At 42.8% G+C, this 16,397-nt stretch overlaps 1 protein-coding gene across 1 annotated transcript in view; it reads right to left on the bottom strand.

The window, feature by feature from the left end:
- Window positions 1–10,521, bottom strand: part of MAP7 (microtubule associated protein 7) — a 175,546-nt gene extending 165,025 nt beyond the window's left edge. The window contains exon 1 of the mRNA XM_060240007.1: window positions 9,748–10,521. Within this exon, the coding sequence (XP_060095990.1) occupies window positions 9,748–9,910 (163 nt within the window). The 5' untranslated portion in view covers window positions 9,911–10,521. The remainder of the gene's footprint in view (window positions 1–9,747) is intronic.
- Between the last annotated feature and the right edge of the window lie 5,876 nt (window positions 10,522–16,397).

Here is a 16,397-nt window from a genome sequence, read left to right on the forward strand (position 1 = left end):
CTATGAGCCCCAAAATATGGTGCCCCTATCCTTAATTATTTCCTATGGAAGAAAGGCATTTTAAAAGGTGTGCTGTCTCTTTAAATATGATGGCAAGAACTCCCTTGGAGTTCAATTATGCTTGTCACATCCTTGTTCTTGGCTCCACCCCCAATGTCTCCTGGCTCCACCCCCAAAGTCTCCTGGCTCCACCCCCAAAGTCCCCAGATTTTTCTTTAATTGGACTTGGCAACCCTACTTGGTTTGGATCTGTATGATGTGAAGAAGGTTCAGAATTTACGGATCTTTGTCTGGGAACCTTGGCTGGCTCTTGGCACCCCTTACATCTCATAGACTGTCAATGACATCTGTGTCATGAAGTGGCTGTTTGAAGTGGCCCAGCTGCACCTGGCAAAGTAAGATTTAGGAGCAACTTTCATCTCATTACAACAGCACTAGAAAGACAGGTTTATCCATATGCAGAAGGGAGGGAGCTCCTCTGAAGAATAGAAAGGTACAATAAAGGTTTATGAGTAATTGAGTTAATGCTATTTATGTGGGTGTGTTGGGGCAGGAAAAACAATTGAATGAGGCAGTTATTTTCCTTCAAAGGTTAAGAAAAGGCACTCCAGATGGGCAGTGCTCTGAAGATTTCATCAGGTTCTAGATTCCTTCAGCTCCTACCATTCGGCCTGGCAGAGGCAAAACTCCATAACTAAGCTGATAAAAGTACTGACCAAGTGAAAATGTAAAAGAAGTGAGCCAGCCAGTCTCTTCTGCTTCAGCGAACTGCCAGCCAAGTTTCAGATGGAGAAACAGATTACGGTTCCATATCTTGATCTGCTTATCTTCTCTGAATTTTAATAGCCAGCATTCACTTGTCATTTTTCATAATTGATGTTCTTGCAAATTTTTCTTTTCTACCTTCTCAGATACTATATACAAAATACGAAAACCAATGCAAAACAATTTTGTGAATTCCTGGCTCTCTCACCAACACCCTATCCCCTTTACATTTTCTGAATAAGGCTTCAGTATACCTAGATGTTAATAAAAGAACCCCTCTTCCGTTCTAAATAAACAATACAGCTTGTGGTTAAAAACATACACACTATCATTACTATGCTAAACCTCTGTGATCACCACCGACATCCCTGCCATACACCAAAAGGGGTGGGGGTGGGCAGGCCTTTTCTTCATTTGATTTTTTTTCTTCATCCCTTAGAAAACAATGTTATTGTTTAGAATTCCAGCACATTTGTCCTTGTTGTCAACTGAGTAAAAATAATTTCTCCCTAATTCATGTCTAATCAGAAAACAGGAGAAAAGATTGCCTTGGAATTCCTGTGGAGATTTTAACAAATTAATTTAATTTAAAGCATTTCAACATGACAAGAGCTGAAAGATTTATTACAGAAGCCAAACACAAGCTTGTTAGCACTCAGTTCTGGCCCAGACATTTAAGATAAGCATGTATGTGGATTTTAAGACTGTGGACATATGATACCCATATATGTAAAAAGCTTTCCAGAATACTCAAATACTATTGTTCGAGAGGGTTTAAAAAAAAGATTTGTTTCAGTAGTTTCAAACAGTTGAGTATTAAAATGTATCCAGATTAACAGGTGAAGGGATTGTGATAATTACTGGGCTGCTTCACAATGGTAAGCAAGTCACCTGAACACCCACAGATTTCCTCCTCCCTTAGAGAATATTGATTTAGAGTCCTGCTGACACATCAGAGAGGTCAGAAATGTGACATGAACAATATTTTCTAAAATAAGGGACATCTCTTATTTGTTGTGAAACTACGATAATGAAAAGTAAGAGGCTAGTTCCAGATCGTGCTTCAAAAGTAAGTAGTGCCCAAGCTTCATCCCACAGATATCTCCCACCCAATATAAACAAACTTTTGCAAGCTAGTAGTTACCCAGGATACTGCACATGAATGTCAGCCAAACAGACTGGCTAAAAAGCCTTTGGGATTAATACAAAGCAGCAGCAGCCTCCAGGTTAGGGTTGCCAGGTCTGTGTTGGAAAATATCTGGAGATTTTGGGGGTGAATCCGGGGGAGGGGCCTCAGCATGGAACAATGTCATACTGACCACCCTTCAAAGCAGCCATTTTCTCCAGGGGACTGATCAAAGCCACCAAGTAATACACCGACTTTCAGTTTGCAAAAATATATTACAAGGATTGTGTACAACACATAATAAACAATACAATAATGATAGAGGCCGGCAGTGCTACGCCCTTTTAAAGTAACAGAAAACCCAAGGGGGCCAAAAACCTCCGTCCCCAAATGAATAGATATAAATCCAAACTTGGAAACAGTCCAACTGAAATGCAAAAGGTGGGTGTTCCCAAGGAACGTAACTTCAACTTTCTTAAAAAGACATCTCTCTAGATATTGATGATGTTTCAATTCCTTCTTCAGTTTAACAGCTCAATTATTTAGGAACCCTGTTCTATATTCTTTAATCACAGCATTAAGCTTCTCATTTCAGTGTGAACATCGAGCCCGAGTTTGGACTTATATCTATTCATTTAGGGACGGGTTTTTTGGCCCCCTTGGGGTTTCTGTTACTTTAAAAGGCCCTAGCACCGCCAGCCTCTATCATTATTGTATTGTTTATGATGTGTTGTAATATATTTCCTTGTGTTGTAATATGCAATCCTTGCAATATATTTTTGCAAACTGAAAGACGGTGTAATACTTGGGGGCTTTGATCAGTCTACTAATTACACCAAGTGCCTTTCAAGCAGCACATTTTCTCCTGGGGAGCTGATCTCTGACAGCTGGAAATCAGTTGCAAAAGTAGGAGATTCTCAGGCCCACTTGGGCCAGCAACCCTGCTCCAGGTGTGGCCTGGAGTTCTCTCATTATTTATAAGTGATCTCCAGACTATGGTGATAAATTCCCCCAGATAAAATGGCAGCTCTGGAGATTCCACTGCTAAATTTCCAGGAATTTCCTAATCCATAGTTGGCAAGCCTGATACCAAGCCTTAAAAAATACTTCAACTGTAGAGACGATTTACAGATTTGCGGATATGTGGTTTTCTTTCCTGACAAGTCTGCTTAAATCAAAAAGCATTAAATGTAATCATCAGAACTTCTTTAAGCAACTGTGTACAAAAAGAGGAGGGACCTTAAAGGTGTCACTGAACTCAAACTTTGTTCTGTTACTTCAGACCAACATGGCTTCCCACCTGAATCTATCTTCATTTCCCCTGTATCCTTTTCCTCATACTATTCCCTCTTGTCCTAGCAGCCCACATACACTGTACTTGCTTCCTGCTCTCTTTCCCACTCATAATCAACCTTACTTTTATATGCCCCCTCTCTGCTGTTATCAGCTTCATCCATCCATCCATATATATTTCATCTTTCTCCAGAGCAGCTTACAATTCAGGGGTGTTGAACTAATTTGTTACAAGAGCCAGATCTAGGGCTGCCAAGTAGTCAGGCCAGGTGGGTTTTCCCCGCCCTGGAGGTTCCCAACCCACTGGCCTGCACTGAGCTGGGGGAGATCCTCCCCCGACATCGCTAGCGTGATGTTATCACTTGCAGTGACATCATCACGTTGGCAATGTCACGTGCCAGCCACTCTAGGAGCTTCTGGGAAAATGCTATGGTTTTCCCAGATACTCTAGCAATTTGGGAGGGAAAACTCTATGGTACCTATTGCACCACAGAATTTTCCTTCCCAAATTGCTAGAGCGTCCGGGAAAATCATAGAGTTTTCCTGGAAGCTCCTAGAGTAGCCGGCGCACTACATCGCTAGTGCGATTACATCACTGTGGGTGACATCATCACACTGCACACACTGTGTGCATGAAAACAGTTCCCTGCTGGAGTCTGCGGGAGAATTGGCAACCCTAGCCGGATCTGATATAAATGGGACTTTGTGGGGCCAGGTCATGCATATCATAAAATATAATGCTAGGTAGTGGAGATATAAATTTTATAAAGGATACAGAGAAACACAATTAATGATATTATTTTTTACTTAAAATACAAACATGCTTAAAACTCCTGCAATATTTAGTTTAAATGGAAAGGTAAGGGAATAGTGGGATTTAGCAATACAATTTTAAAAATAAAACATCAAGAAAAAGCACAAGGATCACATCAGAGACTTAAAATATAAACCAACGATATAAAATGCTCTGGACTTAGGAGAGCATGAAATGGCTGGGCATTGCAATCGTCTCCCCCTGCCCCAGTTTTACTCAGATTGGCAATGGCTCTTCAGTGCAATATCCCCCTTTGGCTGTGGGTTCCCAGGTTAGAATAGGCACAAGTTCTAAGGTCCATTCAGCAGAGACATGCTGGCTCAAAGCATCAACCTTTTATTTGCAGGGTCACACAACACCTTCTAACTGGCCGAATAAACACTGAAAAATGAAGCTAAGCTCCACTCCATTAAAATATATTGTAGCCCAGACAAAGTTGCAAGGAAAACACAGACTGGATTTTCCATAAGGGTCTCTGTGCCCAGATAGACTCCCAGAGTAGTCTGACTGGGCACAGATACCTTAATGGAAAGTCTATTCTGCATTCCTTTTCAGCTTGCAAGCCCAGAACTGCTTCCTGCTTCAGCCAGGAAAGACAAGGAAGAAGGAGCTAGGAACTTTGGCAGCCTTTGAGCTTCAAAAGGTAAGGACAAGAGGTGGGAGGGGGGGAGAAAAGAGCCCTGATTAAAGCCCTGGGTGGGCCAATTCTGGCTCAAGGGCTGGACATTTGACACCTATGGCTTACATCATTCTCCTGTCCTCCATTTTATCCTCACAATAGTCCTGTTAGATTAGGCTAGGAGTGGGGGACTGACCCAAGGTCACAAAGCAAGCTTCCATGGCAGAGTGGGATTCAGACCTGGATCTCCAGCATCCTACTCTGAAACTCTAACAACTACACCACAATGGCTTTTGTATGGTAGCTTCTAGTAGCGAGTCACCTGGGCTGAGTGACTCCTGTACATTGCATGGTAGCAGATTACCTGGTTGTTTTTGCCAGACCTGCCCCCAAAGAGTTCATACCTTAAAGTCCTGGAAAAGGACTTTACTCCTACTCCCTGCCCTTTACTGACAGAAACCAAGGCTTGAAAGCTGGCAATACTGCTATGGTTGCCTAGCAATTCCTACAGTGGTCACTGAGATTCTCAAAGGGACGGGGGGCTGCTTTTATTACTTTGGGGGTGTTTAACCATCTGTTTCTTCCAGATTTTTCTCTAAATCTGGGGGTTTCCTCGGGTTTGTAGAAAGATCTGTCTTATGTGTTCATGGCTCTAAGCTCCAGATTTAAGTATCCACAGACAGAGCTGTGTTGAGAATTACATATATTGATGATAGAATAAACTGGTCACCAGGTGTTAAGTAATACCAGTATAGACTGAACAGCATTTTTTGGTTTCTTCTCCAGAAAAAAAAAACACAACAGCATGTTGTCAACATGCTGTTTTTGTGTTAAACAAGAAGGGAGGGACGGTGGTTCAGTGGTAGAGCATCTGCTTGGTAAGCAGAAGGTCCCAGGTTCAATCCCCAGCATCTCCAACTAAAAAGTGTCCAGGCAAGTAGGGGTGAAAAACCTCAGCTTGAGACCCTGGAGAGCCACTGCCAGTCTGAGTAGACAATACTGACTTTGATGGACCGAGGGTCTGATTCAGTATAAGGCAGCTTCATATGTTCACAAATGCAAACATTGGGATTTTGAGAACATACTAGATCATAAGACAAACGTTGCGTCTTTTTTGTTATGGTAACCACCAGTGTTCCCTCTAAGCTGAGTTAGTGTGCGCTAGCTCACAATTTGTTAGCCTCCAGCTCACATGTTTTTGTCTCAACTCAGGAAAAATGGCCCCAAACTAATTTACGCAGTAGCTCACAACTTCAATGCCAGCAGCTCACAACTCTAATGCCAGTAGGTCACAAAGGAGAATTTTTGCTCACAAGACTCCACAGCTTAGAGGAAACATTGGTAACCACTGGTACTGAATACTGGCACCCTTCTTCAGGGCTCTCCCAAGTCCTACTCCACATGGGCCTACCTGCCGCACTCACTAGAGAAAGAGACTAGAGATATGTTGCGGCAAGCATGCACAGCATCACTAAGGAGGGCATGCAGGAACCCAAGCTGGGGCAGACAGAGAGACGTGGGTGCATCACAAGTTGAGCTGCCACAGGTGGCAGACATAGAATTGGGTGAGCAAAAACCTGGGTATCTGAAGTCACCACACCTGAGTCAAGTAGGAAAATGAGCCAGGCCACCACCACCCTGCAAATTGGGTGGGTAGAGAGCTGCTTGCTCTTTTCATTTCTCCTTTATGAAATGGGGTGGGTCAGGTGATGGCAGGCCAGATGATGGGCCAAGTTGCTGCAAGATAGGCAGGCAATGAGTTGCAACTGCAAGCCAGGTGGGTGCAGCATGGTGCCTGACCATGGCAGTGGAGGAGCTCAGATGGGAGGAGGCCAAATGGGGTGGAGTGAGGGGCAGAAAAGTAGCTGGCAGTCACTTGCTCCCCCCCCCCCCACCTTGTGTGTTATGTGAAGGGAGAAAGCTGGGCAGGCAAAGAGGCTGTGTGGGGGAAGGCAGATGGGAAACAGGATGGACTGTTGTGACCCCAGACAAGCACAAAGCCATACTGTCCTGCAAAACAGGTGTGGAGCTAGCAGAGAAAAAGTCTGAGTAGGAGTAGTGGGCAGTGGAAGAGCACAGCAGAAGAGAAGGAAGAAGTGGCATTTGGTCACCTGTTCCCCTGGATCTTTCTTCCTCCCTCCCTCCCTCCTTTTCAAGATAAGAGAAATAAAATTTCTTACTTCTAAAGCAAAAGATTAATGTTTGAGTTAAACTTTTGAAGTCCTGCAAGGAGAGCTAAGTTTTCAACTTGCCCTTGCGCCTATGTCTTTAGGAGTAACTGACCTGGTTGCCAACTTCCAATTGGGGCCTGGCATTCTCCCAGATACAACTGATGTTCAGACTACGGAGATCAGTTGTATCTGGGAGATCCCCTGGAGAAAATGTCAGTTTGGAAGGTAGACTTTATGGCATCATATCACCTCCTCAGGCTCTGCCCCCAAATCTTCAGGAATTTCCCATCCCAACCCTAAGCCACACTATTAAGAAAAATTCAAGTACTATTTTCTTAAGTGGGGCAGCCCCAACCCCCACCCCACCTTCTGCAGCAGCCTACTCAACCCTAAAATGTTGTTCCTCCAGATCAGAGATCCTTTAGGAACAACTTAGTGGGGATCTGAAGAAGGGGAAATTGACAGAAATTGGTGCAACCATATAGGAGTACTGGCACTTTTTAAAATAAAAAAACCCACACTAACAAAAGTGACAAATAAACAGGATTGCCAACCTCCAGGTTGGGCCTGAAGTTCTACCCAGAATTACAACTGATCTTCGGAACATAGCAATCAGTTCCCTTGGAGAAAATAGCTGCTTTACATTATGGGACTTTATGGCATTATAACCTGCTGAGGGGTCCCTCTTCCTCCCCTCCCCAAACTCAATGAGGGGAGCATAAAGTACAATTAAAATCAGGAGGAGGAAATGAAACTTAAAGTCAGCAAAACAATTAAGAATGCCTGCAATGTTTTTTCTTGTCATCAAAAAACTTAACAGCTTTGATGCCAAGAGGACAGCAAGGGAAGGAGCCATGACAGTAAAGACCCTATTCCTTCTTTAGAAGCAGCACACACAATAATGTCTGAGATTATTTTTGTTTGGTTGACAGGCCAGGCAATTCTATAAATGACCTAGCTCCTGACTGGACATAAAGTAAAAGAGGATACCCCCAGCAACCATTTCTCATCTCTGTCCTGTAACAGTACATGTGTTACTAGGCACTCAATCAAAGCCATATTCATAGACAAGGCTGCTCTTATGTTACTGGAATGTGTTTTTAATCTCTCAAGAAAATCACCCCAAACAAATATATGCCTCAGAACTGAACTTTCTCTCTAGTAAGCATGTTGAGGATCTCAGCTACTATGTATTTTACAGTCCGTACTTGAAAAAAATACCCTCTATCAGAGCAGAAAAATTGTATTTTTGCAGGTTCCAGCATGGTCGTGCTCCCATCTGCTGACTGTCCAATGCATTAACACCATTGGGACACTAGGTCAACCAACCTTTTAAAGGGGGTAGGTAGTCTTGTATTAACTTCCTTTTCAAAGAGAGCAATCCAATAAAAGAAATATGGTCCAAACAAGATAGGGTTGCCACATCTGGGATGGAAAATACCTGGAAACTTTGGGAGTGGATCTGGGAGAAGGCAGGGTTTGGGGAGGGGCCTCAGCATGGCACAATGTCATAGAGTCCACCCTTCAAAGCAGCCATTTTCTCCAGGGGAGCTGATCTCTGCCAGGGGGAGATCAGTTGTAAAAGCAAGAGATTCCCAGGCCCCACCTGGAGGCTGGCAACCCTAGAACAAGAGTTGGAAACTAATCCAAACAAAATCACAAAAGCTCTGTGGCTAACTGATCTGTCAGTTCCAAACTGTATTATTTACAAGAATATCATTTACCATTTAGGATTATAATTGTTAGACACTGGAGTAGCTAAGACTGTTCTAAGGTAGGTAGTTTTATACATGAAAGACATTAGCTGGAAGAAACTAATACTAATGTCATTTGAAAAATTATTTTGCAGGTACGTTTTTAAAAAATGTGGACATGCGCTCTGAAATGCAAAGCCTGTCGAAGTTAACTTTACTGGAACCAAAGTAGCTGACACTTTGAAACAAACTGGCCATAGATAAACATGAGAGCAATGTAAATATGAGCAAGTCAGACTCTCCAATTAATTGTCTGGGTTGACTGACAAGAGTAAATAAATGGTCACCAAATCAACAACAAAACTGAACATTATAAAGCCCTACCTCCTTGTCAAACATCAAACAAAAATCTGACAGCTAGTTTTTGTGCCTTTGGAACATTAACAAGGAATTTTATACTTAACATTGTTGATTACCCTATCTAGAGATGCAAAAAGAATTATAACAGTCCAATCCATGTTCCAAGTCCCTGGGTAAAGGTACCCGACTGGTTGCAGGTAATCTAAATTTTAAGAATCCTGTATGGGGCAAAGCTACAGATGTTAAATTGTTATTTTATCCAAACAATGGACTGTGAAATTTAAAGATAAACAAGAATTGTGTGGTACCCTAAAGATTCACAAAAGACTTTTTTTAAGGTTAGATTCCTTCCAGAGCCTATTTTGAAGGTACCTGTGTTTGAGACCAGATGTTTTTAGAGGACTTGAACCCACATTTTAAGATAATAAACTATAATAATACAACATATGCTATCTCCAACTGCAAATTTACTTTAGTTTAGTTTACTTAGTATGCTGGAAAGCTCCAATTTCTCCATTTTAATCCCTTAATTTCAACTGTCATATGCCAAAGGAACAAAACAAACAATTATCTCGTAAAGGGAAGCCAACAGATCTTTCTAGTTCTGGAATTTTATCTCTAACAGACCATGCAACTAGAGGTCAGCTTTTGTGTGCGTTTTATATGAAAAAGAAGAAGCAGCTCACCAAGGTTAACAACCCAGAACCCACTGCACCAGAATCCTATCTTCCATAGTTTACAACACAGAAATATAGCCAGCATGCAAGAAGAGCTACTCATAGACAAAATAAAAGGATTGTAACTATTGTGGACATTATGCAGCACAACTAACAAAACATATGTGTGTGCAATGCTGTACACACACTCTAGGCAATGTTGGCTCTCCTGCATAACCAAGACCATACCTTTCGTTCGTTTGGGATGGTTGTTTTTCTGCTGTTCATCCTCCTCATTAATGGTGAACAAAACTGGTGTATTTGGCCTTACGCTTGCCTTCTTCAGTCTTTCTTGACGTACAGCAGTCGCTGAACCAGGCATATTGCTGTTTTCTGGCTTAGTACAATACATACATTTGCTTCACGGCTAAGTAAGCTGCATAGCTGCCTGTTCATTTGTAACAGATCTCCTGTTACAGTGTGCTAAGAAATGCTAACATCCACTTGGCAGATGAAGGCCTGCAGTTTATTCCACCTAGACGGAAAAGCTTTAATTAAAGGCACATTGGTTTGGAAGCCGCCTCCTGTTCCTCGCTGCCTTAACCTGTTCAGTCAGATCCCATGTCGTCTTTCCTTCCTGATGCAGCACCTTTTTCCTCTCCCATAGCTTCTTCCCAGCTACTGCACACTGAAATATTCAGCACGCAACCCAAGAGGAGAAAATATGATACGCCACTGTTAACAGTTGCCCTGACAACAGTGACATATCCTCATCAAAAGGAAGTCCACGAATGTTGTCTCCTCAGCTGCAGGAAAGCAGCCTGCCGGAATGTTCCCTGTATGCTGGCTGCTGAGACAGAGTGAACCAGCATAAAAGCCGAAACCACACAGCAGGCTGGGCTACTCCTTTTTCCCTCAGAGACAGGCAGAGGATGGATAGAGCTCTTGCTTGTACAAGCAGAGGAGTTCTGAGGCCAGCAAGCCTCCAGGCAGGTATGTGGATTTAGCCACCTCCTCCATTCATAAGCGCCAATGCAAGATAGGTCATGGCTTCACAGAAACACTTTCCCTTTCCTTGTACAAGGCAGATAAATACGTTGACAGAAATATTTGAATGCATTTCCTTTTTAAAACTTTAACTATAAAAAGGAGAAATTTACATCTTTTACATATAACTGATATTTCCTGTGGTTAAGTTTTAAATTAGTAACGAACAAAGGTCGCTAATAGTAGCAAACACTGATGCTGAGAGGTCAAAGTACCATCCAAGTAGATGAATTTTCCAGTGACAGTGTCCTTTGATGTTTATGTGCATGCCTTCCATGAGAGGCTGCAGTGCACTGTTATCTTTCTACCTACTATTAAGTAGGCTTGACCAACAAGGAAGTTCCAGAAGGTTTGCAATACAAAACACAGCTTATAAAAGGGTTTGACAAAGACAGTCTTATTCATTCTTGAAGACCAATGTGTTGCAATAGTCAAATTAAATAAAATTTAGTACAATTTAAAAGCAAAGCATTGTATCAAGAAATTGATTTTAAATTTTTGTATATTTGTTTCCATATTTGTATATTTATAGCCAAAATGTCGGGGCATCACTGTAAAAGATGTCAGATTTTGTGATAAAGAACCATAGTCAGAATTAAGAGTATTTAGGATATTAAAACTGTATATCCTTCTTATATACTGATTTTCCCAACAAAAACACTACATGCTAATTTCTCTACAGGGATTACACATTTTAATTTTTTCAAAAGAGTATTTTTCTTTTTGCCCCTTTCCTCTGGGATATGTTTATCTGCACACTCAGAATATCACAATGTAAAAAAAACCCCAGATCTTGAACCTTTAGAAGTGTTTAAAACTTTGAAGTGTAAAACTAGCTTAAAAACTATTAAGGGAGCACAGTAACTGCTGTCAGAAAATTGCTCTTTCTCCAATGTCTTCTGTATCAAATACATGCAGAAGATAGGCATGTTTGTATGTCTTTGAAGAACATGGTATATGCCTATCAGGTTTCTCAAATGTGTCTATGTAGGTGTTAAAAGACAAATGTATGTGCATATTTTAACTACCCCACAGATGAGGAGGAGACTGAAGATTAAAGCAGTTATGTAATTTATGATGTTATTATATTCTCTTCAAAAAGTGGCTGTTCAAGGTTATAATGTCCAAAGCCACTCTGAGACATACTGGCTTTGGAATGGGCTCTGGGGCTGTACACTTATACTCCTATTTATCTCTGGCAGCAAAAACCATTAACAAGACTGAGTTTTCAGACTAATCACAGAACTCATTCCAAGTATATTATTTCAGAATATCCTTGATAGGATGATTTTGAACAGCCTGCTGAATGCACGGTCACATCTACATCTGGCTTGCATTCTGGCTTGCAAACTGCACTGGGAAGCTGCATGGGAAAGGTGCTACGGAAAGCATGAACACCTTTGCCTTTGGCCATAAAGCCAGTGTGGGAATGATCATGCACTGGTTATGCTGTGCAAAATCATCATATCCAAAGCAATTTCTAGCCCATCTATTCTTCATTCCTTCATTCAACATGGAAAGATGGACATTTTAGTCCACTATCTGAAAGGATATAATGCTCATCTAAAACAACTCTATTTGGAAGGCACTGCAGCCATGTTAGGCAAACACTGAAGTACAGCTGAAGCATGTGAACATTCAAGTACAGCTGAAGCACAGTCCTAAATGGTCAGTATTTGGATGGGAGACCACCAAAGAATACCAAGGTCACAATGTAGAAGCAGCAACGGCAAAATACCTTTGAATGTCTCTTGTGTTGAAAGCTTTGTAGAATTAGTGTAAGGACAACTGTTAAATAGAGAGTCCACAAAATAAAGAGTATATTGGTGAAGAAGAGGCACCTTGGCCACTTGCCTGGATCTTAAATGCCTAGCCTCATGAGAACTCACCTCTAAACCTCCATGCCTTCCAAAGATCTGCTCTAGCCCTTTGTTTCTCCTTGATTACGGGGCAGCTTAAGAGTTCTTTGGCTAATGCTCAACCATTCCTGCTGGACGTGGGCCTCTTGTTCTTGGGCTCCGTTCTTCCCTTGGTCATTCCATGTTCTTGTAGCCCTTCTCCAGCCCTAGGGACAACTCTGCTGGCATTCCTGGCTTCTCCTCACCACATGCCCCAGCTGCTGGCGTCTCCTGGGTCCTAGCCTGCCCACGGTCTGTTGCTCTTCTGGTACCCTGCCCAGCCTCTTGGGCTGTATGACCTTCTCCCGTGTCTTTGGCCCATTATCTAGCCTCCCCTCCCCCTCCTGTCACTCCCTGCCTTCTTCTGGCCGCCAGCTTTTAAGGCTCCTGGCAGTTAGGACAGGCCCCTGCACTCCTAGGTGTTGTGTGTCACTTCCAGTCCACCCGTTTTTTGTTCTGGCTGCCGCTTGGGGTCTGCAGGGCCATTTAGGTTGCCAGCCTCCAGGTGGTAGCTGGAGTTCTCCTGAGATTACAACTGATCTCCAGGTGACAGTTCACTTGGAGAAAATGGCTGCTTTGGCAGGTAGAGTTTATGGCATTATACCCCATTAAAGTCCCCCCTCCCCAAGCCTCATTCATCTCTGACTCCACCCCCAAAATCTGCAAGTATTTCTCAATCTGGAACTGGCAATCCAGAATGCAATCCTGATGGCCATACCTTCCAACAGTGCATTTGGAATAATTGAAGTACTGGATGGTTCTGCAACAATACCAGTAGTATTTCTGCTTCACATCATTCCAACTAGCAAATGACTATTAAAGAACTCTGAGACTTTAGAAAGCCACTGCCAATCAGGGCCAAACTAAATGTTATGGCAGCTACAAGTCCAACCTGTTGCCACAGAAGTCATTTTAAAGAAGAATTTGCCAATTAAAAAAATGCTGCAAAGTAGGGAACTCAAAAGGAAGTTCTGGCTACCATGCTTAACGGGACCGCACACCTTTTAAAATGCCTTCTTTCCATAGGAGATAATGAAGAAAGACAGGCTGCTTACCTGTAACTGTAGATCATCGAGTGGTCATCTGTGCATTCACACTCATGGGATAGAGCACCTGCGCCGATCACCGAATCGGTATCTGAAAAGCCCAGGATTTTTCTGCGCTCGGCAGAAAGGCCCATGGTGCAACAAAGTGATCCTGTTTATTCCCCCCTCTGCTGCATCTTTTCAAGTGGCAAAACAGAGCAACCATGGGCTCACAGCATTTTTAAATGGTCAAATTATTTTAAATGGCATTGACAGCCACAGGTCAGAACTGCAGCTGCCAGGGCTTTTTTTAAGCAGGAACTCCTTTGCATCTTAGGCCACAGCCTCCTGATGTATACAATCTTTCTGGAGTTTACAGTAGGCCCTGTACTAAGAGCCCTGTAAACTCTCGGAGGATTGGCTGCATCAAGGATGTGTGACCTAATATGCAAAAGAGTTCCTGCTACAAAAAAAAAAGCTGCCATAATGTCTGTTTTGTCCCTCAGAACAGACAGTGCTGATTTTGATAGTTCAGTGGTCTGACTCTACTTCATGTAGAAAAAGTTGAAGTATGAAAACTAGATGTATACCAAGTTTCATGTTCAGGGATTAATATTTCAGAATATTTGGTGGACAAGATTCATGAGACCTTACTTCTTGGGTGATGTTTGCTCACTCAACAAAACTATAACTTTCTGTTTTCAGGAGAAGCAAAATGGTCCAAGGTCCATTTTACACAGTCCTCATATTTCATACACACAGAGCTCCTAGATTCAGTCTCATTGTCACACTCTTGAATAATCATGAAACAGAAGCCAATGAAAAGGCTGCATGGATGGAAGGATTTGGCTAAATAAATAAAGGCAAACTTTGTTTTAATGATTCCTAATTTTTTAATAAACAAAATGCTGCACTGTAATCTGGGATGCAGGCAGAGAGGCACAACCTGGTATCTAATGAAGGAAACATTGACTCTCAAAAGCTTAGACCCAAGAATCTTGTTGGTCCTGAAGGTGCTACTGCATTCTAATCTAGCTGTTCTACTGCAGACCACCACAGCTGCCCTCTGAAACCTGCCAACTGTTCCACATAATCCTCCTAGAATCTCTGCAAAACATGAGCCCTCATTCCATTCCCCATACGCATTGCCACGGCAAGCATTTGACTCATCAATAAAGTGACAGATGGAATGAGAGAATTCTAAGGGGTTAACCTGCCTCAGAATTATTGATGGAATTGACTTGAGAAGGGAATTGGCAATCCACATGTAAACAAAAAACACAAAACACCTAGCTAGTTTGCCTCACTATTATTTCCAGTTTACTTCAGGCTACTTGCTCCCTGGGCAGGATCTCATCTTGTTCATCTGTACTTAGAAGACTCAGCCTGGTGACACATAAAATATAATGAGGTAAGAAACTCTTTGAAGAAAAGGGTGTGAACCAAATGTTAACAAATAAAACCCTACATGATACAAATAGCTCAACCTTTACCAGTTTGCCTTCCAGTGAATGCCTATTCAGACTATAATGTACTCAGTGACGAGACGTGTTGAAGGCAACATACTTTATTAGCTGGTACATCACAAGAGGGCGAAACGTGGTCCGGGTCCCAATTATATACATGCCCTGGAACAACCCTCCATCTGGCCAGGTCCAATCCTGGCCAGTTAAACTTCCTGCCACAGATCTTAATTGGCGGAGCGTATTAGCGAGCTACATCCGGGGACCAGTGGGTTTCCCCTGGTCGCCTCTGTAGCGTTCGCTGTGTTATACCCAAAGACTTGGATGCAATACATAACACAGACACTGCTCTGCAGTCTCTAAAAAGCCACTGTCAATACTACTTTATTTCCTAAATGCTATTTCATTTCCTAAAATCTTACTTCACAGCAGGCCACAGCCATGGGGGGGGGGGAGGGCGGCCCTGTGGGGGACCCTCCTCCCAACTTCTGGCCAGGGCCCCCTGACTTGGGGTCCCCAGTCATTCAGTGCTGCTGCAACTGTGGTTCCACTGCTGCTTGAGTGCTGTGGCTGGCCTCCTGCACAATTTAAATGCCCCACTGATCAACTGACTGGCAGGCCTTTCAATAGCATGGGAAGGGCAGCGGCTGCTCCTGGGCACCCTCCTATGCATTTTAAGCAGCCCCCATTGTCTCCTCCTCCTGAAGGGCTATGGAGGTGAGAGCTAAGGGTAGAGGTCACTCCTCCCTCCCAGCTGATTTAAATCATGTGGGAAGGTGCCCAGGAGCAGCTGCCAGCCTCCTGCACAATTTAAAGGCCCACTGATCAGCTGATTGGCAGGCCTTTCAATCATGCGGGAAGGGTGGCCTCCAACTCTTTTAGCTCTCACCTCCATGGCCCCTCAGGAAAAGGCAGCGGCAACAGGGGGGCCTGCTTAAAACACACAGGAAGGGCACCAGGAGCAAATGATCTAGAATAGATGATCCAACCTCTAGAGCATTTTTATTGTTTAAAAGCAGTTGCATGGGATGAAAGGGCATTTCAAATCAGGCCATGACTCACAGGGGGTAATGATGTCAAACCCTGGAGGACACAAACGGAGCAAAGGGCAGAGGTTCACCAAAGGTACAAGCATGCAGGGTTGGGACACTGGAGTGAAGGGGTGGAGACCATGTGCCAAAGAACAGAGGTGAGGGATAAAACTTAACAGTCAAAAGAAAACACTCTATTCATCTAGGGTACATCAACCAATTTGTAATTCTATATGATTAGGGCATCATATGTTCCACAAATGTACATGATTCATTTCAGCTTGTTATAAACACTATGTATTGTTTGTTAAAATCCCTGTCCTAGAGGAATGACAACATTTCAAAAACCAAGAAACTGCATTACCCTAAAGAGGAACACATTTTTGACAGCAAGTTTTTGTAGAGTTAACTTTTACAGATATAGTTTTTCCCAGA

The sequence above is a fragment of the Heteronotia binoei genome, chromosome 1, assembly GCF_032191835.1.
Source record: "Heteronotia binoei isolate CCM8104 ecotype False Entrance Well chromosome 1, APGP_CSIRO_Hbin_v1, whole genome shotgun sequence".
NCBI lineage: Eukaryota > Metazoa > Chordata > Lepidosauria > Squamata > Gekkonidae > Heteronotia > Heteronotia binoei.